This window comes from Oncorhynchus gorbuscha, linkage group LG01 (genome assembly GCF_021184085.1).
Source record: "Oncorhynchus gorbuscha isolate QuinsamMale2020 ecotype Even-year linkage group LG01, OgorEven_v1.0, whole genome shotgun sequence".
NCBI classification, from domain to species: Eukaryota; Metazoa; Chordata; class Actinopteri; order Salmoniformes; family Salmonidae; genus Oncorhynchus; species Oncorhynchus gorbuscha.
In genome coordinates, this window is record NC_060173.1 from 85,338,768 (window position 1) to 85,363,660 (window position 24,893).

The 24,893-nt window shown below is 44.3% G+C and overlaps 1 protein-coding gene across 5 annotated transcripts in view; it reads right to left on the bottom strand.

The window, feature by feature from the left end:
- Positions 1-964: 964 nt before the first annotated feature.
- LOC124044160 (immunoglobulin-like domain-containing receptor 2) overlaps positions 965-24,893 on the bottom strand; it is a 32,704-nt gene continuing 8,775 nt past the window's right edge. Inside the window, exons 2-9 of one of the 5 annotated variants that reach the window (XM_046363670.1) lie at positions 17,515-17,844; positions 15,706-15,825; positions 8,040-8,096; positions 5,516-5,662; positions 5,236-5,400; positions 4,735-4,848; positions 3,406-3,607; positions 965-3,189 (exon numbers count right to left, since the gene is read on the bottom strand). In XM_046363670.1, coding sequence (XP_046219626.1) covers positions 2,445-3,189; positions 3,406-3,607; positions 4,735-4,848; positions 5,236-5,400; positions 5,516-5,662; positions 8,040-8,096; positions 15,706-15,825; positions 17,515-17,844 — 1,880 coding nt within the window. In that variant the 3' untranslated portion in view covers positions 965-2,444. Of the gene's footprint in view, positions 3,190-3,405; positions 3,611-4,734; positions 4,849-5,235; positions 5,401-5,515; positions 5,663-8,039; positions 8,097-15,705; positions 15,826-17,514; positions 17,845-24,893 lie in introns of all 5 variants that reach the window. The other 4 variants (XM_046363662.1, XM_046363692.1, XM_046363676.1 and 1 more) reach the window with 4 other exon arrangements.

Sequence of the window (24,893 nt, forward strand, 5' to 3'; positions counted from 1 at the left end):
TAATGGAACACATTTACTTATGTCTATTAATTAAAGTAGTCAAAAGTTTAGTATTTGGTCCCATATTCCTATCTATTATTATCAGATTATTATTATTATTATCCTGAATATATTGTGAATAATGATGAGTAAGAAAAGTACAGACCCACAGATATCATAGCCGCCCAAAAATGTTAATCTCACCTGTTATTGTAATGGTGGGGAGTTAACATGTCTTAGTGGTATTTGTGCATCTAACAATAAATAATGGTAGTGTCCACATTAATGTAGAAGTGTTTAGGAACATATTCTATTCTTATTTCCAATGAAAGTGACTCCAACATTTACCATTCATTTCTATTGGGCACAAAATCATTTGAGAAAAAACCCAAACAAACAAGCAAATGCATCCAACAAATGTGTAGAGTCACAAGCTTGATGTAGTCATTGCGTGCTTTGAATATGGGACCAAATACTCAACTTGACTACTTTAATACACACAAGTGAATTTGGGGCGGGACCATGTACAAAAAGTGCTATAATTTCTAAACAGTTCACACCATATGAATCGAAATGCCTTCAAATTAAAACTGCCAGTCTTCATTTTAACCTCAGTCACAGTATCGTTTCAAATCCAAATTGCTGAAGTACAGAGCGAAAAACAAAGAAAGATGTCACTCTCCCAATACTTTTGGAGCTCACTGTATTTCAGCCACAGATACAGTATGTGTCTTGGGGAATAAGAGAGATGGTATAAATTGTTCGTTGTTTCACCTGTGCATGTGTGAAAATGAATGGTCATTGTCAGAGAAGGGTGTTAAGAGTTGTGAATCTGTTGTGCTTGTGTGTGTGTGTGAAGAAAGTTGTTAGCAAGCGCTGTGTGTGTATTAAGCAGTTAACATAGATAAGCGATAAGATACACACACTCCATATCCAATGTACACACACATAACATGATGTAATAATCCCACACAATGGCACAATCTAAGATATGCAACAGGTGTTTATCAAAATCATCAATGTCAAACAAGTGGAATACAAACGTCTGCTCTGGCTGAATGGCAGTTTCAAACCACAGTTCAATACTGTAGGCTAATACAGAATAGCATTACAGTTCAGTTGCAAATCAGTTGCAAATTCAAGCTCAGTAGGTACAGTATATGAGACACACACACACAATGAAGACAGGTGAACCTGAGTTGCCATTTTATAGGCCCAATTGACACCTATTTTGTGTTTCCTATAGTGTGATAGCATTTTTGGCATGGGGTATTGGAGGTATAATTATAATGACCAATTGGTGAATATAGATAATTTCTGAAACAATCCAGCACTTTTACACACATAATGATCCTATTAAGTTTCTTTGATTACTTCTTTACCTACCTTTTTTCTAACCCCTTGTCCCAACTCTCCCCCACACCTAATAATACCCATCGATACATACAAATACCCCTAATTGCATCATTGTTGTCAGGGTAACTTTATGGGAACTGTAACCATGTTGTGTAGGTGAGAGAGGGGGACTGCTCTGTAGAATGCTTGGTTTGAGATGACAGATTAACCTGAACATGGGCAAACGGTGCACATACACACACGCTGCACCCATACATACCCATTCAAATGATATATATGCGTGCACGCTAAACACACATGCAATAATATTTTCCAAATGTTCCTCAATTCATGCATAAACAATGCACATTCCATTGTCTTTTCATGACCCCTGCAAGGTGCCTTCCACTCCTTCTGTGCAAAGAAGCCTTCTATTGGGTACGCCTCTCTCCATGTGGTTGATGCCTGATGTGCAGTTAGTCTCTACCAAGCTGATGCATGACATTTTAAGGGATGCATGATATTTTAAGTGAGTGACGTGTGATTCTCAATATTGGCAGTGCAGTGCTGTACAGGCACGGGCTTGGGTTCTCTCTGGTGTATCAAACTACGAGAGACTCTCTGCTCAGAGCAGGGGTCTGTTAAAGAAATACACCAAGAGCCACACGTTAGATACCCTGCAATCATGTTGCTCATGCTCGATTAGTTAGGCCTGGTCAGTGAGGGGATCCACACCAATCATGCAGGTCATGGTTTGTTAGTAATGTCTGAGTTCCACAAGAACGATACAATCACATACAGTAACATGCATTCTTGTTGGCATTAAGATTGGACCTTTTTCCTCTAAAATAAAGCATTAAACATTACATTATTTACAAAATAGATCAAAATGACATCAAAATAGTGCTTTGACTCTTTTTTTCACATAACAATCAATCAACATGAAATACTTTAAAGAAAATTATGTACAACACCCACTGATATAAAATAAAGACGCTAACCATGGCCAGTTGGTGTAATACTAAGACACTGGGATGGGTATACAGACTGTTAGAGTTGCTAGGCTTGCTACGTCTGAGCTCTTCTATCTGTGACAACCTGAGAGGGAGGGGTTCTTCAACTTGATCCTCCTACAGGTAACTCACCATATTTCGGTTCTTGTCCCTATCCTCTCGGTACCCCTGTACGGTGTGTGCTAATCCTTTAGGGGGACGGGTGTAGGAGAACGGTTGCATGGACGGGTCAGTGGACCGGTACCGTTCTGAGGGCGGTTCGACCGTGCGGCTACGTTCAGCGGTTGGGTTGATCTTTTGATACCTTTCCACCTTCTGCTCTGAGTACGGAGGTAAAGAGTCCTCATCCTCGGGCCGGTTGCTAGACGACTGTCTGTAGAAACCATCACTGCCCTTGCCCTTCGAACTGGCCTTGGAAGGACTGTCACTATCCTCGTCAGCCCGCCCCTTTCCTCTATCGCCCCTCTCCCCTGCCCTCCCCCTCGCCTTATGCTCCAATAGGTCATTGAGAAAAGCGTAATCGTAACCCCTCTCCCCATGGGTGTGCTGGTGGGGGCGATCGGGATCGCCATCCCACGTGTCCCTCCTCTTCTTCTGCGGCGAGGGAGGGGGGCTGCGGCGGGGATGCCTGTTGTTGTCCCGGTCTCCATGAAAACAGCGAGGGGGTCTGTGGTCCCAGTAGGGAGGGTAGTGCTCTCGCACCCGTAGCGCCAGGTCGTAGTCCGTGTCCTGGTCTCGGGGCTCGCCCCTCCAGACACGGGGGCCGTAGGACATAGAAAACTCCTCCAACTCATCCAGAGAGCCGGTACGCCCCCTGGTGCCCAATGTCTTCCTCTCCAGGTGCACAGAGCGAGGGTTCCACCTGAAACACAGGGAAGACAGGGGATCAGAGTACATTACAGATGCACAGTGCTAACAACATTTTTAGTCCTACACTAAATACAAGATAATCAGGAATACAATATACAATACATAAACAACATCCTCTTCTCTTTCTCTCACACACACACAATGTATCTTGAGTACTGTAGAGACAGTCCTCACACAGTCATAGAGTTACAGTCACACTCAGTGGTACCTGCTGTTTTGTTCGTCATCCGTGTCGTTCCCACGGTAATGCCTGGGTCGACGACTGTTGTGCATGGGAGCTGCCATGAGTTCTGATTGGTCATCTAGGTCGGCGATGGGCGGGAGAGCGTTCATCTGGACTGTCCGATAGGTTTGCCGGAAATCCGTGTCCCCTCCCTCATGCAGAGAGCTGAGCTCTGATAGGCTACTGGCTGCTGGGACAACACATCACTATAGAGACTTTTACTGATTTCAAGAAAAGCTTTTACAATAGTATTTTGAATCTGAACTAATCTACGGCATCGACAGTACACCACCATCATCACTATGCATCAAGACTCCTAATCGAGTCACAGACACATCATCAAATTTCACCAAAACTAATGCAATTAACATCTGATAGCCATAGTGTAAATACAGACTGCCAATTTTCAAAGCAAATGCTTTTGCTGATGGCTCTCACGGTATGTTGCTCTTAGTTTACATCTTGGGAGAGACATTATAGAAAGAATCTGAGCCAATTATGAAATTACAACATGCCACCCATAGAAACAGAATACATAGAATGGGTATGCGTTTAATGGAACACACCAGCCAAAAAGAGCTGTCTTCCTACGCCTTATTGGAATTTCCAATGACAAGATGCTTTCCACGGCAATTCATAAATAAATGTGTGTTTATAAACAATTACTAAAACTTCTTACATTACTGGTATGGAAATGAACTTTCATGTGAAATAGAGAACCATGCCATCTAATGGTATCAGATTAAAATGCAACAGTCCAATCAATACAGAGCACTGATGTCTTTCATCTAGAGTCAAATCACCATCCATGGTCAAATGTGTTTGATTGACATCATCCCACCCCAATGGTCTGTGTATACTGATGGTATTACTATTTGATTATCTACTTAAAAACCTTCTTATAAACATTATGATAATACAGATAACATCGTCCAAACAATGTGCTGTACTTACTAATGTTGATAAGTTTACAAATGGATGATAAATCTTTTAATAATGGTTTATAAGCAGTTTATAAGTAGTCCTTAAAATGGTTACCAAACAACATTTGACTGATTCAACACAAATGGATTCTCTCAGTAGATGGAATTAATGACATTCAGTGTATTTAGGGTTAGTTTGTTATTAATGGCAAAATCAATAGTTAATGGAGAATGTAACGGAGGGTTTCTGATGAAGAAGACACAAACCTTTACACAAGCACTAACCAAGACACTTACATACAAACACACACATTAAACACAGACCGAGACAAATACACAGACATGTACGTGTGGCGATTATAGAGAAACTACTGACTCTATACAGGCTTACATTGTGGAGGAGCCATCTTGGCAGAGGGAAACTGTCCCAGCTCCTTCTCCACGTAGTACAGAACCTTCATAGAGTTCTGACTGTGACTGGGCTGGAGACGATAGCCACTGCGTACTGTAGACACAGACGCACACACACCCACACACACTTATATCAAGGATAAAAGCCACTATGGGCACAGTAAAAATCCAATTACACAAACAAAAACACATAAAAACACACACGCACACACACCCCCACATGAGCGTATGAATGCACCCATGCACACACACCCAGTCACCCACACACACACGTCTGGTCATAGACAACTCCACCCAGTTTAGAGACAGAAAATGAAGAGTGACATAAGAAGAGGGTTAGTTAAGTCGTGTGACCCTCTACAAATGGTAGTTCATGTTACTGTGATATATCATGCAAAACTACATTTCCCACAATGCAGAATGGCTTGTCCAGGTCCTGCAGACTGAAAGGACGAGCGCAGGTGTGGCTCGGGTCACTCACCCCCAGCTAGGTTCTTCTCCACTGAGGGGAAGGAGAGCATCTTCGGGTCCGCGAGGGACGGAGGGGCCAAGGGGACCATGGTGGGGACCCCAGGGATATAGTAGGGGGGGTACACAGCAATCTGGGGGGGCTGGCCACTCTTTGCCATCTTCCCTGCCTCATAGACTGGAAAACAATGACAAATAATATTAAAATCCTAAACTTTTTAAAAGGTATCAAGTGAATATAAGACTGTGTGTGTTTGTAGTTATGTGTTTGTGCGCGTGTGTGTGTTACTCACGGTGACGTGGGCAGCAGCAGGTGTCGGGGCAGCAGCAGCAGCGGAGGTAGCAGCAGCATGAGTGAGGGCAGCACTGACACCAGCAGATCCCCATCAACAAAAGGAACAAGATACTGCCCAGGACTACAGATCCCACAAACGTCCACTCTGGAACACAAACACAGAGATGAATAAGACTACAGATCCCACAAACAGTAGATTTGCTTGAGTTAGTAACAACATGTGACTCACTCAAGTTACATCTTCTGCATCTCTGTCTATAATAACCATTGACATGAAAAGGTCATATTAACCCCCCAACACTCTGGGTGTAGAGAGGCAGAGCTTGCTGGCTGCTCGACAAGGCTCTCAACACTAATGATGAATTCGTCAGGGCGTAAGCAGAAATGAAAATGTCAATACTTCAGTGAGCCCCTTGTGAAAAAACACATCCCAAGTGGACCTCTTCAGAGACAGGGGAGGGGGGGTCTTGTGAATAATTCTGTTCCATTGAGGCGAGGTATTAAATACACTCCATGCATTTAGTACTGTAGTAAGAATATGATTGGGACAGGAAGGCTTCCATTTTATAAATGCCGACAGATAATTTGTTTGCTCGAAATGGTGGGATCTTTTTGTGTCGGTAAAATTAATTATTGCGAGCAATGGCAGTGGAAACGCCTTTATGCGCAAATATTGATATAATAATCATATACATTTGAAGTCAGTTTTTCACACTTCCTGACATTTAATCCTAGTAAACATTTCATGTCCACTTTATTTTAAGAATGTGAAATGTCAGAATAATAGCAGTTTTTTTTCTGTAGTCTTGGCTGATTTCTTTTGATTTTCCCATGATGTCAAGCAAAGAGGCACTGAGTTTGAAGGTAGGCCTTGAAATACATCCACAGGTACACCTCCAATTGACTCAAATGATGTCAATTAGCCTATCAGAAGCTTCTAAAGCCATGACATAATTTTCTGGAATTTTCCAAGCTGTTTAAAGGCACAGTCAACTTAGTGTATGTAAACTTCTGACCCACTGGAATTGTGATACAGTGAATTATAAGTCAAATAATCTGTCTGTAAACAAGTTTTGGAAAAATTACATGTGTCATGCACAAAGTAGATGTCCTAACCGACTTGCCAAAACTATAGTTTGTTAACAAGAAATTTGTGGAGTGGTTGAAAAATTAGTTTTAATGACTCCAACCTAAGTGTATGAAAACTTCCGACTTCAACTGTATTGAAGTAACATGGAGTCACAAGATATGTTGTGTGGTCCTCCACTACAACTTGGGAAACCATGCAGTTTATTAGGCTACAGATGAAATAAGTTACGATTAACTTCACAGGCTGGTGATAGTGCACATGATGAGCTTGATGCTCCTTTCCAATAAATATTGAGGGTCTTATTCTGGTGACATGATGATCGATGCTTGGCTGTAGTTTGACAAATAAAATCATGTTGTTCTTATCAATAATAATCACATAATGTAGGTAGCTACTATGACTGCGGGATGTTGGCTATAGCGCACGTGCCATGACCAGATGCAACAGGTTTTGTAACATGGGAATTTAAGTATGTTTGATGGAAACACATCTCTCTCTCTCTCCCTCCCCTCCCGGAGGACCTAAGCCCTAGGACCATGCCTCAGTCCACCTGGTCGTGCTGCTGCTCCAGTTTCAACTGTTCTGCCTGCGGCTATGGAACCCTGACGTGCCACCTTGTCTCAAACCTGCCTGCTGTTTGGACCTGCCTGCTCTCTCTCGATCGACCTCTCGACCTCTGAATGCTCGACTATGAAAAGCCAACTGACATTTAGTCCATAGGTATTGCATTGACCTGTTGCACCCTCTACAATAACTGTGATTATTATTTGGTTCTGCTGGTCATCTATGAATGTTTGAACGTCCTGAAGAATGATCTGGCCTTAATAGCCATGTACTGTTATAATCTCCACCCGGCACAGCCAGAAGAGGACTGGCCACCCCTCAGAGCCTGGTTCCTCTCTAGGTTTCTTCTTAGGCTCAAGTCTTTCTAGGGAGTTTTTCCAAGCCACCGTGCTTTTGCATCTGCATTGCTTGCTGTTTGGGGTTTTAGGCTGAGATTCTGTATAAGCACTTTGTGACATCTGCTGATGTAAAAAGGGCTTTATAAATAAAGAAATATTGTTTCATGCAGATTTTTAAAGATTCGCATGAAAATATGTCGCAAATTGGACAGAAACCTAGCTAGTGAGAGTGAGTTAATTCAAGACTGCGCAGAGGCAGAATATAAGATGAGGAGGCCACATTGGTTCTTTCCTCTGCAGTTGTTAAAGCAATTCCCAGAAGATGATTGACAGTGAGAGAGCAGCATGGGGGGGTTGTGATGACAGGTAAGCAGAGCCAGAGCAGGGGATGTCACTGAGGGGAACAGGTAAGGAAGGGACAGGTGAGGTGAAAAAGCAGCCATTTTTGGCATAATCACACACAGACTAACAGAAAGACAGACAGACAGTGACAGACCGTGGCCAGCGAATGAGGAAGCAAGCAGCCGTACCTGGTATAATCTCCACATCAAACTCTGGCAGGAGATCGTCCAGCACACCTGTCCTACCTGCAGAGAGAGGGAGACCAGAGGTGAGGCGCAGCAGACAGGAAGTAGCAGAGGGCAGAGGTCAAAGGTGAGGCAAATCAGCCAATCAGATGGAGTTATTGACTGAGGATCATGCATTGAGACTGGCAGAGATTAATCGACAGACACCAGGGGAAAACAGTACAATTCGTTAACACCTGATGCTGAAGCCAAAGTGATAATCATCATAAATCATTTCCCATTATTAAAAATGGATTTGAGAGAACATGTTAATGGGGGGTGAAAACAAAGTTCCAAGTGTGTCGCTTAATGATTTTTTTTATGTAGTAAAAACCATGAGCTGATGCAAACCCAACATTTTTTTGTTGAGGTGCTGGCTAACAGAGGGTAAACTGTATAAATAGAAAGAAAGTCGCACACTCTAAATATGCTCCAAACAATTCAATGGGTGCACCTAACCAACATTTCGGCACGCAGCGTCTTCTTTAGGGTTATTGATCTCCACACACAGTCTTAAAGGCCACAAGTTCTGAGATCAAGGATCAAACTCTCATCTCACACTGAACCTAAATTTAGCAGGGTGCTATATTTCTGTGATGTTACTGTACAAACCCGCAACACATACAAATACACATCCAACATGCTCCACACGTCACATGATACTACAAGGCAAGCTAAAAGATCTGTAATCAGTGTGAGAGATTTACAACATAACCCATAACTGAACTCAGAGGTATATTCAGCCCTGTCAACAGGTCCTGTACCCAATAAAATGCTCTACGGGACGTTGAGGTAAGGTCAGAGTGGAGGGGGTAGGAGGGGTGTGTGTGTGTATGTGGGGGAGGGGCTGTTAGGGGACAGACACTTCTGAAGCATTCTGGGTCACCAATTAACTATTAGAGCTCATCAGGGAAAGAGGGTCAGACAACACTATCGCCATGGTAACAATGGTGGCTTTGTCTTTGCTAAACGTGAGAGAGACAGAGGAAGGGAGGTAAAAGTTAATGGAGATAGAGACAGAATGAGAGAAGGATGAAGGGCAATGGAGATACAGAGAAAAATAATAGTGCCGTGGCCTCACCCAAACGCCAAAATAAGCTAATTCTAATCTCTGTGTTTTAACCCTCTAGATCAGTTCAACAGGGTTGCTAAAATACCTGGTTTACTCTCATTAAGTGTGTGTGCATGTGCGTGTGTCTCTACATATCAATCCCTAAAATAGTGTCTAAGGGTTATTTGATTCAACAGGTCTGCTAGCTGTCAGGGTAGACTGAACTCCCACAGCCAAACAGGCTCCAGTTGGCAGTAGTCATGGAGATAAGCACACTCCTCTCCTCTGATAAACAAAACACGCACACAAACACACACACACACACACACACACAGATCCTACCAACCTGCTCTGGCACTGAGTCGTATAAACCCAGCTGAGCTCAGAAACCTGAAAGAGGGGAGAAACGATGTGCCTCAGAGGGGAGGGAACAATGATAAGAAGACAGGGGTAATAAGGAGTAGAGGAAGATGAGGCCCTCCAAGGGGGGAAAATAAAAAGCAGTGAGAGCAGTAGCGGTGTGTAGGTTAAATCACTGAGGAAGCCAAGCCAGTAAAAGAGCCATATTACAACCTATGTTGTAACTAAAAGAAAACAATCACACAGTGGCGGATTAAATTCAACTACACATACGTTTGTTTCATCACAAAACCAGAGAGCAACATCTGTCCGGCCAATCCCACAAAGCAAATATTGCATGTTACAAACAGCTACAGTATATGGCCTGCAGCGTGGTCAAACAAGTTCACGTTTGACAGTTTACTAAACAACTACTGATTTAGAACCACAGAACCACCGCAAGTCAGCACAGAGACAACAGGAGCACTGCCTCCACTATTCCAGCACCATTTAACTTAAACATCATATCAACAAGGCTATACATGCTTAGTTTAATACACTGAAAACAAACTTAATGTTGCTAAATATCATGTGGCTGTCCATGGTACTTATTTGTGTGTGTGTGTGTGCAATAATTTTTTAAAAGTTGACTCATCCTACTTGTAGACTAGTTGAATGCCAATGCCATCCTCCTCTCGTTCATATTGGCAAAATGGTCCATGGCTCTGTCATACAGTACACTTTTAGTTTTTGTTTTCATAGGCTACCTAGCTAAAATGCTTGCTAACCTAACTTCCTCGCATGGGCAACAATGAACCAGCTAAGTTAGCTAGCTAGTTAATGTGAGCCTATACTAGCCTACATATTGAACTTCAATCAAATCAAATCTGATTTTTATTGGTCACATACACATAGTTCGCAGATGTTATTGCGAGTGTAGCGAAATGCTTGTGCTTCTCGTTCCGACAGAGTAGCAATATCTATCAATTAATATCTAACATATAATCGAACAAATCCACAACTACCTAATACACACAAATCTAAGTAAAGGAATGGATTAAGAACATATACATATAAATAAATGGATGAGCAATGACCGAGCGGCATTGGCAAGATGCAATAGATGGTATAAAATACAGTATATACATATGAGATGAGTAATGCAAGATATGTAAATGTTATTAAAGTGGCATTATTAAAGTGACAGGTGATCCATTTATTCAAGTGGCCAATGATTTCAAGTCTGTATGTAGGCAGCAGCCTCAAAGGCCAGTGGCTGTTATGCAGGTGAGTGAGGACCCAAAAGCGATATAACAGACACAGAGTCTTTTAATGTCCAAACAGGGAAAACATAAATCCTCAATCTTTACAGGAGATGTCCAAACAGGGAAAACATAAATCCTCTAGCTTAACAGGAGAGTCCCCCTTCTAGTAGTTGAGGAGAATTGCAGGGCTAGCAGCAACAGACTGCAGGTCCCTTCGGGTAGGCGCGGCCGTAGAGGATAGAGACACCTGCTCACACGCAGTATCTGATGAAGAGGCAGATTACAACAGGACGGAACAAGGGCAAAGCAAACAAGAATCCGACAAGGACAGAAGCAGAAACAGAGAGAGAAATAGAGACTTAATCAGAGGGCAAAAGAGGGAACAGGTGTGAGAGAGTAAACGAGGTCGTTAGGAGAATGAGGAACAGCTGGGGGCAGGAACGGAACGAGAGAGAGAGATAGAGAGAGAGAAAGTAACCTAATACGACCAGCAGGGGGAAACGAAGAGAAGAGAAAGCACAGGGACAAGACATGACAATACATGACAGTGGCACAATATATTAATTTATGTTTACATCAGAATCGCCATCATAATAATTTAGCCTGTACATAAGATTAAGTTAAAACCACAAGTCCAGATCCTCCTCTCCATGCATGGCTGAGGAAAGGGGCGGTTTAGCAAGCTCACTACTGCAGGACATCAACCCAAGCAAATCAGGAATAGACAAGTTTTTACCAACAATGATGACGTTTTGGCAAAGATGAGATTTGATTGGTGGGAAGGCAAATCCAAACTGGCCTCCCTTGGGAGGCGTTTTGCTGCGCCAGGACAATCCACAGTTGAGCTCAGCTCAACGCTGATTGGCTAATAATAATAATAAAAAAATATCAAGGGAAGCCAAATGCTTGCTGGCATCAATCAATCAAATGATACGGCGGCAACATGTCATTCTTTTGTTCCAGACAGCATCAGATATATGGGCTACATACAGTTGAAGTCAGAAGTTTACATACACTTAGGTTGGAGTAATTAAAACTAGTTTTTCAACCACTCCACAAATTTCTTGTTAACAAACTTGTTAGGACATCTACTTTGTGCATGACACAAGTAATTTTTCCAACACTTGTTTACAGACAGATTATTTCACTTATAATTCACTGTATCACAATTCCAGTGGGTCAGAGGTTTACATACATTAAGTTGACTGTGCCTTTAAACAGCTTGGAAAATTCCAGAAAATTATGTCATAGCTTTAGAAGCTTCTAATAGGGCAATTGACATCATTTGAGTCAATTGGAGGTGTACCTGTGGATGTATTTCAAGGCCTACCTTTAAACTCAGTTCCTCTTTGCTTGACATCATGGGAAAATCAAAATAAATCAGCTAAGACATCAGAAAAAAATGTGTAGACCTCCACAAGTCTGGTTCATCCTTGGGAGCAATTTCCAAATGCCTGAAGGTACCACGTTCACCTGTACAAACAATAGTACACAAGTATAAACACCATGGGACCACGCAGCCGTCATACCGCTCAGGACGGAGAGGCGTTCTGTCTCCTAGAGATGAACGTACTTTGGTGCGAAGTGCAAATCAATTCCAGAACAACAGCAAAGGACCTTGAAGATGCTGGAGGAAACAGGTACAAAAGTATCTATATCCACAGTAAAACGAGTCCTATACCGACATAATCTGAAAGGCCGCTCAGCAAGGAAGAAGCCACTGCTCCAAAACCACCATAAAAATGCCAGACTACGGTTTGCAACTGCACATGGGGACGAAGATCGTACTTTTTTGAGAAATGTGCTTTGGTCTGATGAAACAAAAATAGAACTGTTTGGCCTTAATGACCATCGTTATGTTTAGAGGAAAAAGGGGAGGCTTGCAAGCCGAAGAACACCATCTCAACCGTGAAGCATGGGGGTGGCAGCATCATGTTGTGGGGGTGCTTTGCTGCAGGAGGGATTGGTGCACTTCACAAAATAGATGGCATCATGAGGTTGGAAAATTATGTAGATATATTGAAGCAACATCTCAAGATATCAGTCAGAAAGTTAAAGCTTGGTCGCAAATGGGTCTTCTAAATGGACAACGACCCCAAGCATACTTCCAAAGTTGTGGAAAATGGCTTAAGGACAACAAAGTCAAGGTATTGAAGTGGCCATCACAAAGCCCTGACCTCAATGAAAATGTGTGGGCAGAACTGAAAAAGTGTGTGCGAGCAAGGAGGCCTACAAACCTGACTAAGTTACACCAGCTCTGTCAGGAGGAATGGGCCAAAATTCACCCAATTTATTGTGGGAAGCTTGTGGAAGGCTACACCAAATGTTTGACCCAAGTTAAACAATTTAAAGGCAATGCTACCAAATACTAATTGAGTGTATGTAAACTTCTGACCCACTGGGAATGAGATGAAATAAATAAAAGCTGAAATAAATCATTCTCTCTACTATTATTCTGACATTTCACATTCTTAAAATAAAGTAGTGATCCTAACTGACCTAAAACAGGGAATTATTACTGGGATTAAATGTCAGGAATTGTGAAAAACTGAGTTTAATTGGGATAGGGCTGTCTACTGCCCCCGCTGGAGTAATTGCGTGCCCATAGTAAACATAATTTTTTTTTGTCAAAAGTTGCTAATATATGCAAATAAAAAATATTATTGAATAGAAAACACTCTAAAGCTTCCAAAACCGTTTAAATTATGTCTGTATGTAAAGCAGAACTCTCAGGGCAGTCATTCTCCCAAACTCTCTCTTGTCATCAGAAAAGTTGGCCCAACTTTGACGTCATCGCCCCCACCCTTCCCAAGCACTTACAAGTCTGGGAACAGTCTCTCTGTCTTCAGCACAATCTCAGCTTTCAATGGGGCTTCTCATTGTGAGAATCACGCATTCACGAGAGTTTTGGCGGGCCGAAACCTTTCGGTCACGCGAAAAAACAGGTCACTTTTATGCACGCTCTGCCCCGGTCCTGTCTTTTTTCCAAGATCGATTATACAATGCATGCGTTTCTGTTCATCCTCCCGATTGCTGTACACCTTTATAACATGTTAAAGCTTGATTATGAACTTAGTTTGATAAGTTTAGTCGACATATAATATGTAAGTTTGACGTTTTGGTGCGCATCCACTTGACTTTTGGCTACATTTCAACCAAAATGTGTCGTGTTTGAGAACCGAAAGACACAGACTGCAAAACTAAACGCTGTTTTTGGTAAGTATAATTCCTTCCAGGTCTTCTGATGGAAGAACAGCAAAGGTAAGGGAATATTTATGTGGTAAATTTGGGTTTTTGTGGACTCCAAGATAGAGGAGCCATAATGCTACTTTTTGAGCGCCGACTCATAGTATAGCCTAGTGAACGAAACTTAAAAATAAATGTAACACAGCGATTGCATTCAGAAGAAGTGTATCTAACTATATATATGTAGAACATGCATATTTAGTCAAAGTTTATGATGTGTATTCCTTGTTAGCTGACGTTTTCTGCCGGAGCTATCGTCATTTCTCAGGACATTTGAGTAGCATTTTTTGAACGATGCAGCATTGTAAACAGAGATTTATGGATATATATAGCATATTATTGAAAAAAACATAAATGTACTGTGTAACATGTTATATTACTGTCATCTGATGAAGATTTCAAAAGGTTAGTGCATTATTTTTCTTTTAATCCTGCGTTTGTTGATTGCATATTTTTTTCAACTTGGCTATGCACATTAGCTGTGTCTTCGGTGGTGGTTTGACATAAATATGTGCTATGTTTTCGCCGTAAAACATTTTAGAAATCTGACTTGCTGGGTAGATAAACAAGGTGTTTATCTTTCATTTGAGCCATTGGACTTGTTAATGTGTGGAGGTTAAATATTTTTAGGAATATTTTTGCGTTCCATGCACCACCTTCCAGCTGAACGTGGGGGGGGGGGGTGTTCCAAAATTGGAACCCTAGTCCCCTTCTGGTTAAATGTATTTGGCTAAGGTGTATGTAAACTTCCAACTTCAACTGTATACTGAGACGGAGGGGCATCGTTTCCTGTTGATGAGATTAAGCCAGTTGCAAACCTATGGAAAATTATGAAAACACAGGGAGACGACTAACTCTGAAGGAATTACAAGGCCAAAGTCAGCTCCTCTCCTGTGTCACAACATAACGCTCTCTTTCTCTCTCTCCTTTTACATCTACATCACTGACCCTTAACACGCTTTAGTCTCATCCTCCCCAAATAAGGGAATGTTGCCATGGCAACAGCTTAAGAATTGGATTACATAGCTCACAATAATAACCTAGAACTACTCTCTGTAATATATGTTGTAAACTCTCTATTATGTAGTCTATGTTCAATGCTGTGGCACAAAAGTCTACCTGGCCTATATCTGCGGTTATAAGGGTTTATGTATGGCTATGTCAGGGTTATGTCATCTGGTCTACAAGGGTAAGCTCAGCCAAACAATGGGTCCTCTCAGAGAGGATCAGAACCGTGTGTAGGGCAGCGCACGCCATTCTGCCCGTCGTCATGGCAGCACTTGTAAGTACACTTTGGAATGCAGACGCCCTCTAGAGCAAGGATGTTTATATTAAGCACTCCATTATGAACCATACCAAACAAACAAATACACTTACCCTACACACTGACACACACACAAAAGTGAACGCACACACCACAATCAGCATATGAGACTGGTGCAACGGCACAAATCCATTGGTTTTAGGGTGTGCATTGGTTTTACTGCTGTGGTAAGGTTCAGAAGGTGAGACACAAGACAATACATAAGATTATACTTGTTTCCTACTTCCTTAACTCCCAAATCCTTTTAAACAAGAGAGGACCTCGAAATAAGAAAGCCCCAACAGAATGTTCAGATTCCTGTTCATTTCTGCTCTAAAACTTCCTCTTTGATGTTGAGGTTGTTGAAATCCTGTGTTTAATGTTTACTTCCTGTGTGTGGAGGGTTCCCTTCCTGTGGTCACTCACCCAGCACCAGTACCTCCACCTGGCCCTCGTTCTTCCCCTCCAGGTCGTCGGCGATGACGATCTTACAGAAGTACACTCCGCTGTCGCCCCACTGCAGCTTCCCGATCCGCAGGTCCGCCTCTGGACAGGGACAGGACACAGAGACAGAGGTCAGGACAAGGGTCATAGGTGAGAGGTCAAATGATATGAGAGCATGGTCAGTATATCCTATGAAAAAACTAGGAACCTATAAAACCTAAAAAAAATGATACATATGAAACACACTTAACAAATAATCAACAACTGCACACAGTAACAAAATGATATACTGCTAAGCCAGGTGTACACTTCATGATTTTGGCCCCGATTTAGCTGTCCCAAGTTTTTGAAGTCGGAGACAAAATCCCCATGTCGTTGCCTACTCAGGGCGTGCGGCAGTCAATGGCACTCGTTTAATGTGAGCGGGTCAGAGACGCAATCTCAGGGCTACCGATCCCATCTTTGAGCAGTCCCAGACGTCCAGATATTTTCAAACATGTTTGATTTCATCAGCACAAAATCTGCAATGCTCTTGTAGTGTGAGATGTGCAACGACAACTTTTAAGTGATCAGCAATAGCCAATGAGAGCTCGGCAGAAAAGAAGCCAGTGAAATGATGACGTTGTTTCGCATCACACATAATGTGTGTTGGTACTTGCCTTTAACCACAGCCAAAGTGTCAAATCGTTACACCTCTAAAGCTCACAGGCAATGTTACTTAATTCAAAATGTTGGCTAGATATTTCAACTCTGTATGGCAATCGTGAATGTCTGACCGAAAACGTTTGAGGTTGTTTTGAACCACAGCTCGTTCTACAGTAGCTACGTTAACAATCTAATCACATCATTGCTTCATTGTTTTCGAGAGACAAATTGGTGGTATTGAGAATCCTCAAGACCAAGTGAAGAATATTGTTGTATGTGACACCCCATCTGTGCCAAACCTACAAATCTACAGGAAAGTTGGTTGTTTAATGTGAAGAGGCTCAGTGATGTTAAGATTTTGAAAGTCATGTAGTGTACACCCGGCATTGGTCAAACAATACACTGAACAAACCTCAAAGATACATTCCATTTGACTCATTCATACATCCAACAGCTTTCTATATAAGAATTATGACAACAGGAGGGTGTTTTGTTAAAAAAGAGACACAAAAGTAGGTGGGTGCTCTCTATTGAAAGGCAGAAAAAGGTGGGTCATTTGGATAAGAAACTGGATAAGAAACTCAATGGGGGTGGTTTATTGTGACTAGGATAAGAGATAAGAGAGTGCAGTGTGTGAAGAAGACCAATCCATTGTGAACAGGGGTCAGTGTCGTTAACAATGTGTGTGTGTGTGTGTGTGTGTGTGTGTGTGTGTGTGTGTGTGTGTGTGTGTGTGTGTGTGTGTGTGTGTGTGTGTGTGTGTGTGTGTGTGTGTGTGTGTGTGTGTGTGTGTGTGTGTGTGTGTGTGTAGCCTGGCCTATTGTGAAGCAGAGACAGTGAACGACTATTTCAGGAGCAGGAAAAGCAGAGCACAAGCAGCCATGTTTCCTGTTGGGAGATGGATCATAAACAGTAGACTGGGATAATAGACAGGCTATGACGGACAAGACCACCGCCTATAACACTGAAGCACTGACATACAGTAAACAGCATTATAACGTGTCTGCACATGTCGTATGTCTTCCCTGACAACATTTCCACAAGCACAACCTTTCTAGTCATTGAAGCTCATAAAACTACAAAACACCTCCGCACACAACTTCCAATCACAACACAAATCTACTCATTAACCAATCTCCACAGTACTGTTGATGATTGCGATGTCTCGGCCCTTGTAGTGCTCAGCCAGCGTCATGGAGGATCCCTGGCCGGACGCTACGATGCGGACGGTGCGGCTGCTGTCGGAGCACTCCAGGTGGGCTGCGGCACCCAACTCGGGCCCCTGGACCCCAAAGCTTTCAGGAAAAGTGAAGGAGTCTCGTGTGCGGTCGCGGCAGTAGGATTTGTACCACCATTGCACCACAGGGGTCTGAGAGGAAGGCGTATGGTACTGGCACTCGAGCACCACCGACTGGAAGAGCATGGCGAAACGCCTCTTCTCCCGAACCGTCACCTGCACCCCCGCACACACACAGACTGATACACACACAGACAAGGTGTGAGAAAATGAGGGAGAAAATAGACGGGAAGCGGTTATTTAATAATACAATAATCAAAACAATATTTAATGTTATATTATGACAATATAAAGTTAACACAGTCCATTGGATAGAGAAGTAGGTGTCACATTTTAAATATCTAAAGGAAGTGTGTGCTTCCGGTTCCGGTTGGAGCGAGTGGTCGCATCTGCACGTCGCTCCAACGGGTAGTATAACTTTTTCATTATATTTTTTTCATTATATTTCATTATATCACAACGGGTTGATTTGTCTTATCTTAGCAAATTCTTCTCAGCTAGCTACATAGCCGTCTTTGTATCAAAGATAATTGCGTAATTATCGTATTTCGCCGTCCTAACGTAGTCTTCACTAGCCAGCTAGCTAACGTCCACTGATTAGCTGCACTGGAGAAACTATCACACTCAACTGAACGACTTGATTAGTTTAGTGTTAGCTAGCTACATAGCTGTCTTTGCTGTCTTCGTATCATCGTATCCAAGATAATTGTGTTGTTTAGGTTTAGAGTGTGTAGTCTTAGAGTGATTATCTTAATTTACCGAGGTTAGCTAGCCAGCTATTTGTCGTCCTTAACGTAGGTGACTCTGCTAGCTAGCCAACAGCTAGCCAACGCTAGCCAACGTCTTCTGTATAGAACTCAACTACCCGGTCGCACTCACAGGTAGTATCACATTTTCACTTCATTTCATTACAGTACAACGGTTTGATTTGTTTGATCGTAGCTAGCTACATAGCCGTCTTTGTATCAAAGATAATTGTGTAGTCTAGAGCGATTTTCTAGGTTCGCTAGCCATCTATTGTCGTTCTTTTAACGCAACGTAACGTAAACAACACTGCTAGCTAGCCTGCTAGCCCCCGAATAGCAACACTGCAGAAACTATTACACTCAACGGAACGACTTGATTAGTGTAGTGTCAACAACGCACCCACTGCCAGCTGGCCTACTTCAGCAGTACTGTATCATTTGAATCATTTTTAGTCAATAAGATTCTTGCTACGTAGCTTAACTTTCTGAACATTCGAGACGTGTAGTCCACTTGTCATTCCAATCTCCTTTGCATTAGCGTAGCCTCTTCTGTAGCCTGTCAACTATGTGTCTGTTTATCCCTGTTCTCTCCTCTCTGCACAGACCATACAAACGCTCCTCACCGCGTGGCCGCGGCCACCCTACTCTGGTGGTCCCAGCGCGCACGACCCACGTGGAGTTCCAGGTCTCCGGTAGCCTCTGGAACTGCCAATCTGCGGTCAACAAGGCAGTGTTCATCTCAGCCTATGCCTCCCTCCAGTCCCTCGACTTCTTGGCACTGACGGAAACATGGATCACCACAGACAACACTGCTACTCCTACTGCTCTCTCTTCGTCCTCCCACGTGTTCTCGCACACCCCGAGAGCGTCTGGTCAGCGGGGTGGTGGCACCGGGATCCTCATCTCTCCCAAGTGGTCATTCTCTCTTTCTCCCCTTACCCATCTGTCTATCGCCTCCTTTGAATTCCATGCTGTCACAGTTACTAGCCCTTTCAAGCTTAACATCCTTATCATTTATCGCCCTCCAGGTTCCCTCGGAGAGTTCATCAATGAGCTTGATGCCTTGATAAGCTCCTTTCCTGAGGACGGCTCACCTCTCACAGTTCTGGGCGACTTTAACCTCCCCTCGTCTACCTTTGACTCTTTCCTCTCTGCCTCCTTCTTTCCACTCCTCTCCTCTTTTGACCTCACCCTCTCACCTTCCCCCTACTCACAAGGCAGGCAATACGCTCGACCTCATCTTTACTAGATGCTGTTCTTCCACTAACCTCATTGCAACTCCCCTCCAAGTCTCCGACCACTGCCTTGTATCCTTTTCCCTCTCGCTCTCATCCAACACCTCCCACACTGCCCCTACTCGGATGGTATCGCGCCGTCCCAACCTTCGCTCTCTCTCCCCCGCTACTCTCTCCTCTTCCATCCTATCATCTCTTCCCTCCGCTCAAACCTTCTCCCACCTATCTCCTGATTCTGCCTCCTCAACCCTCCTCTCCTCCCTCTCTGCATCCCTTGACTCTCTATGTCCCCTATCCTCCAGGCCGGCTCGGTCCTCCCCTCCCGCTCCGTGGCTCGATGACTCATTGCGAGCTCACAGAACAGGGCTCCGGGCAGCCGAGCGGAAATGGAGGAAAACTCGCCTCCCTGCGGACCTGGCATCCTTTCACTCCCTCCTCTCTACATTTTCCTCCTCTGTCTCTGCTGCTAAAGCCACTTTCTACCACGCTAAATTCCAAGCATCTGCCTCTAACCCTAGGAAGCTCTTTGCCACCTTCTCCTCCCTCTTGAATCCTCCGCCCCCTCCCCCCTCCTCCCTCTCTGCAGATGACTTCGTCAACCATTTTGAAAAGAAGGTCGACGACATCCGATCCTCGTTTGCTAAGTCAAACGACACCGCTGGTTCTGCTCACACTGCCCTACCCTGTGCTCTGACCTCTTTCTCCCCTCTCTCCAGATGAAATCTCGCGTCTTGTGACGGCCGGCCGCCCAACAACCTGCCCGCTTGACCCTATCCCCTCCTCTCTTCTCCAGACCATTTCCGGAGACCTTCTCCCTTACCTCACCTCGCTCATCAACTCATCCCTGACCGTTGGCTACGTCCCTTCCGTCTTCAAGAGAGCGAGAGTTGCACCCCTTCTGAAAAAACCTACACTCGATCCCTCCGATGTCAACAATTACAGACCAGTATCCCTTCTTTCTTTTCTCTCCAAAACTCTTGAACGTGCCGTCCTTGGCCAGCTCTCCCGCTATCTCTCTCTGAATGACCTTCTTGATCCAAATCAGTCAGGTTTCAAGACTAGTCATTCAACTGAGACTGCTCTCCTCTGTATCACGGAGGCGCTCCGCACTGCTAAAGCTAACTCTCTCTCCTCTGCTCTCATCCTTCTAGATCTATCGGCTGCCTTCGATACTGTGAACCATCAGATCCTCCTCTCCACCCTCTCCGAGTTGGGCATCTCCGGCGCGGCCCACGCTTGGTTGCGTCCTACCTGACAGGTCGCTCCTACCAGGTGGCGTGGCGAGAATCTGTCTCCTCACCACGCGCTCTCACCACTGGTGTCCCCAGGGCTCTGTTCTTGGCCCTCTCCTATTCTCGCTATACACCAAGTCACTTGGCTCTGTCATAACCTCACATGGTCTCTCTTATCATTGCTATGCAGACGACACACAATTAATCTTCTCCTTTCCCCCTTCTGATGACCAGGTGGCGAATCGCATCTCTGCATGTCTGGCAGACATATCAGTGTGGATGACGGATCACCACCTCAAGCTGAACCTCGGCAAGACGGAGCTGCTCTTCCTCCCGGGGAAGGACTGCCCGTTCCATGATCTCGCCATCACGGTTGACAACTCCATTGTGTCCTCCTCCCAGAGTGCCAAGAACCTTGGCGTGATCCTGGACAACACCCTGTCGTTCTCAACTAACATCAAGGCGGTGGCCCGTTCCTGTAGGTTCATGCTCTACAACATCCGCAGAGTACGACCCTGCCTCACACAGGAAGCGGCGCAGGTCCTAATCCAGGCACTTGTCATCTCCCGTCTGGATTACTGCAACTCGCTGCTGGCTGGGCTCCCTGCCTGTGCCATTAAACCCCTTCAACTCATCCAGAACGCCGCAGCCCGTCTGGTGTTCAACCTTCCCAAGTTCTCTCACGTCACCCCGCTCCTCCGTTCTCTCTACTGGCTTCCAGTTGAAGCTCGCATCCGCTACAAGACCATGGTGCTTGCCTACGGAGCTGTGAGGGGAACGGCACCTCAGTACCTCCAGGCTCTGATCAGGCCCTACACCCAAACAAGGGCACTGCGTTCATCCACCTCTGGCCTGCTCGCCTCCCTACCACTGAGGAAGTACAGCTCCCGCTCAGCCCAGTCAAAACTGTTCGCTGCCCTGGCCCCCCAATGGTGGAACAAACTCCCTCACGACGCCAGGACAGCGGAGTCAATCACCACCTTCCGGAGACACCTGAAACCCCACCTCTTTAAGGAATACCTAGGATAGGTTAAGTAATCCCTCTCACCCCACCCCCCTAAGTTTTAGATGCACTATTGTTAAGTGACTGTCCCACTGGATGTCATAAGGTGAATGCACCAATTTGTAAGTCGCTCTGGATAAGAGCGTCTGCTAAATGACTTAAATGTAAATGTAATGTAATATAAGGCCTTTAACATACACTACATGACCAGAAGTATATGGACACCTCATCAAACATCTTATTCCAAAATCATGGCCATTAATATGGAGATGGTCCCCACTTTGCTGCTGTAGCAGCCTCCACTCTTGTGGGAAGGCTTGCCACTAGATGTTGGAACATTTCTTCGATGCTTGCTTCCATTCAGCCACAAGAGCATTAGTGAGGTCGGGCACTGATGTTGGGTGATTAGGCCTGGCTTGCAGTCGGCATTCCAATTCACCCCAAAGGTGTTCGATGGGGTTGAGGTCAGGGCTCTGTGCAGGCCAGTCAAGTTCTTCCACACCGATCCCGACAAACCATTCCCTCTCTTTGTGCCTGGGGACATTGTCATGCTGAAACAGGGCCTTCCCCAAACGGTTGCCACAAAGTTGGAAGCCAAGAATCATCTAGAATGTCATTGTATGCTGTAGCGTTCCAGTTCTTCACTGGAACTAAGGGGCCTTGCAAGAACCATGACAAACAACCCCAGACCATTGTTCATCCACCAAACTTTACAGTTGGCACTATGCATTGGTGCAGGTAGTGTTCTCCTGCCATCCCCCAAACCCAGATTCGTCTGTCGGACTGCCAGATGGTGAAGCATGAATCATCACTCCAGAGAGCACGTTTTCACTGCTCCAGAGTTCAATGGCGGCGAGCTTTACACTACTCCAGCCGATGCTTGGCATTGCGCATGGTGATTTTATTGTATGCGGCTGCTCGACCATGGAAACCCATTTCATGGAGCTACCGACGAGCAGTTCTCGTGCTGACTTTGCTTCCAGAGGCAGTTTGGAACTCAGTAACCGAGTACAATTTTTACACGCTTCAGCACAGTTCTGTGAGATTCTGTGGCCTACCACTTCGCGGCTGAGCCGTTGTTGCTCTGAGATGTTTCAACTTTACAATAACAGTACTTACAGTTGACCGGGGCAGCTCTAGCAGGGCAGAAATTTGACAAACTGACTTGTTGGAAAGGTGGCATCCTATGATGGTGCTACACTGAATGTCACTGAGCTTTTCAGTAAGGCCATTCTACTGCCAATGTTTGTCTATGGAGATCGCATGGCTGTGTGCTCGAGTTTATACACCTGTCAGCAATGGGTGTGGCTGAAGTTGCTTAATCCTCTCATTTGAAGAGGTGTCCACATACTTTCGGCCATGTATTGTATCTTTTGAATAGCCAGAGAAACATGCAAATGGTAAGGAGATTAGACTTTACAGCTGAACGCTCTCCAACACCAGCTTTGAGAAGCACCCAGTCCAACACCACTTAGCCTCTACCCATAGTAGAGCCCACAGCAGTCCAACTCTCCCTTTCATACCCTACTCTCCCTTGCACATCCAACAGGTTAAGGGGGATTCCAGAAGGATCCTCTCAGTTAACTAAACCACAAAACTCAGGAGCGGGTCTGTATCTGTTGTGGAAGTGATGACCTGATTTCACCAACGCCTAAAAACATCTGGTCTGACTCTACTGAGAACAGTTTGTGGGGGTGTGTGTATGCGTAATGATGACTCCAACGCAGGTGTCTAAGGCACTGCATCTCAATGCAAGGGGTGACACTACAGTCCCTGGTTCAAATCCAGGTTGAATCACATCTGGCTGTGATTGGGAATCCCATAGGGCGACGCACAATTGGCCCAGCGTCGTCTGGGTTTGCCGGGGTAGGCCGTCATTGTAAATAAGAATTTGTTCTTAACTGACTTCCCTAGTTAAATAAATAAATAAAAATCCCCAACAGGGAGATTTCCAAGTGGTGACTTGCACAGTATCTAGATGGGGAGGGCTCCTCTCTCCAGTACACGGGAGGTCACAGAGGTTACATTCCGCCGTGTGTGGGGGGCAGGGGCAGGACTGTAGTAGGAACGTAGGGGGTTGTCATGATAAATGGGAACAGTGAGGGGGTTGTGGCCAGAGCAGTATACTCTGCAGCCAGTTTAGGTGGGGCATGCAGCAGGAACTCACTCCAAACATTTCCAAGAAAAGAGGAAATCACAGCAAGCGGTTCTACACAGTGGCCCTCTCCTTAGCAGCACTTTCCCAAGTTTTCAGTTTAGTGCAGATGAAGGGAATGAGACAAGGAGGGGATGCAGTTTTACACAGATTGAGATTCCCACTTTGTACTAAAGAGGAGCCAGGGCGATTCATGATTATGGCATTCAAATTTCCTACAGAGCTCCAATTAGAAGTTGCGGCTAACAACAGATCTAGGCTCAAGCTAAATAAATATCTGACCCTGCACCAACGGTTCACCAACTCCTCCTACAGAGTCAGAGGTAGATGTCAGTTACCTCTGGTCAGTGCAAAACAAATGAGAGAGAGAGAAAAGTGGCAGTTCTGTTCTTTATATATATATATTTTTAAATTTTAAATATGAGAGGGTTGGAGAAAAAGAAAGATGGAGGAGAGAGGGGCCGTGCTTCTAAATTCTTCCCGTGGGGTAAATGTGTCCCTCCCTTAGTCCTTTTGTTCATGGTCCAGCGCATTGTTTGGAATTAGTATACAGTGCCTTCAGAGAGTATTCATACCCCTTGACTTATTCCAAATGTTGTTGTGTTACAGCCGGAATTCAAAATGAATTCAATATTTTTTTTCTCACCTGTCTAATCTACACACAATACCCTATAAAAACAAAGTGAAAGGATGTTGCTAGAATTTTTTGCAAATGTATTGAAAATGAAAGACATAAATATTGCATTTACATAAGTATTCACAAATGAGTCAATACATTGTAGAAGCACCTTTGGCTGTGATTGCAGCTTTGAGTCATCTTGGGTATTACTGTATCAGCTTTGCACATCTGGATTTGG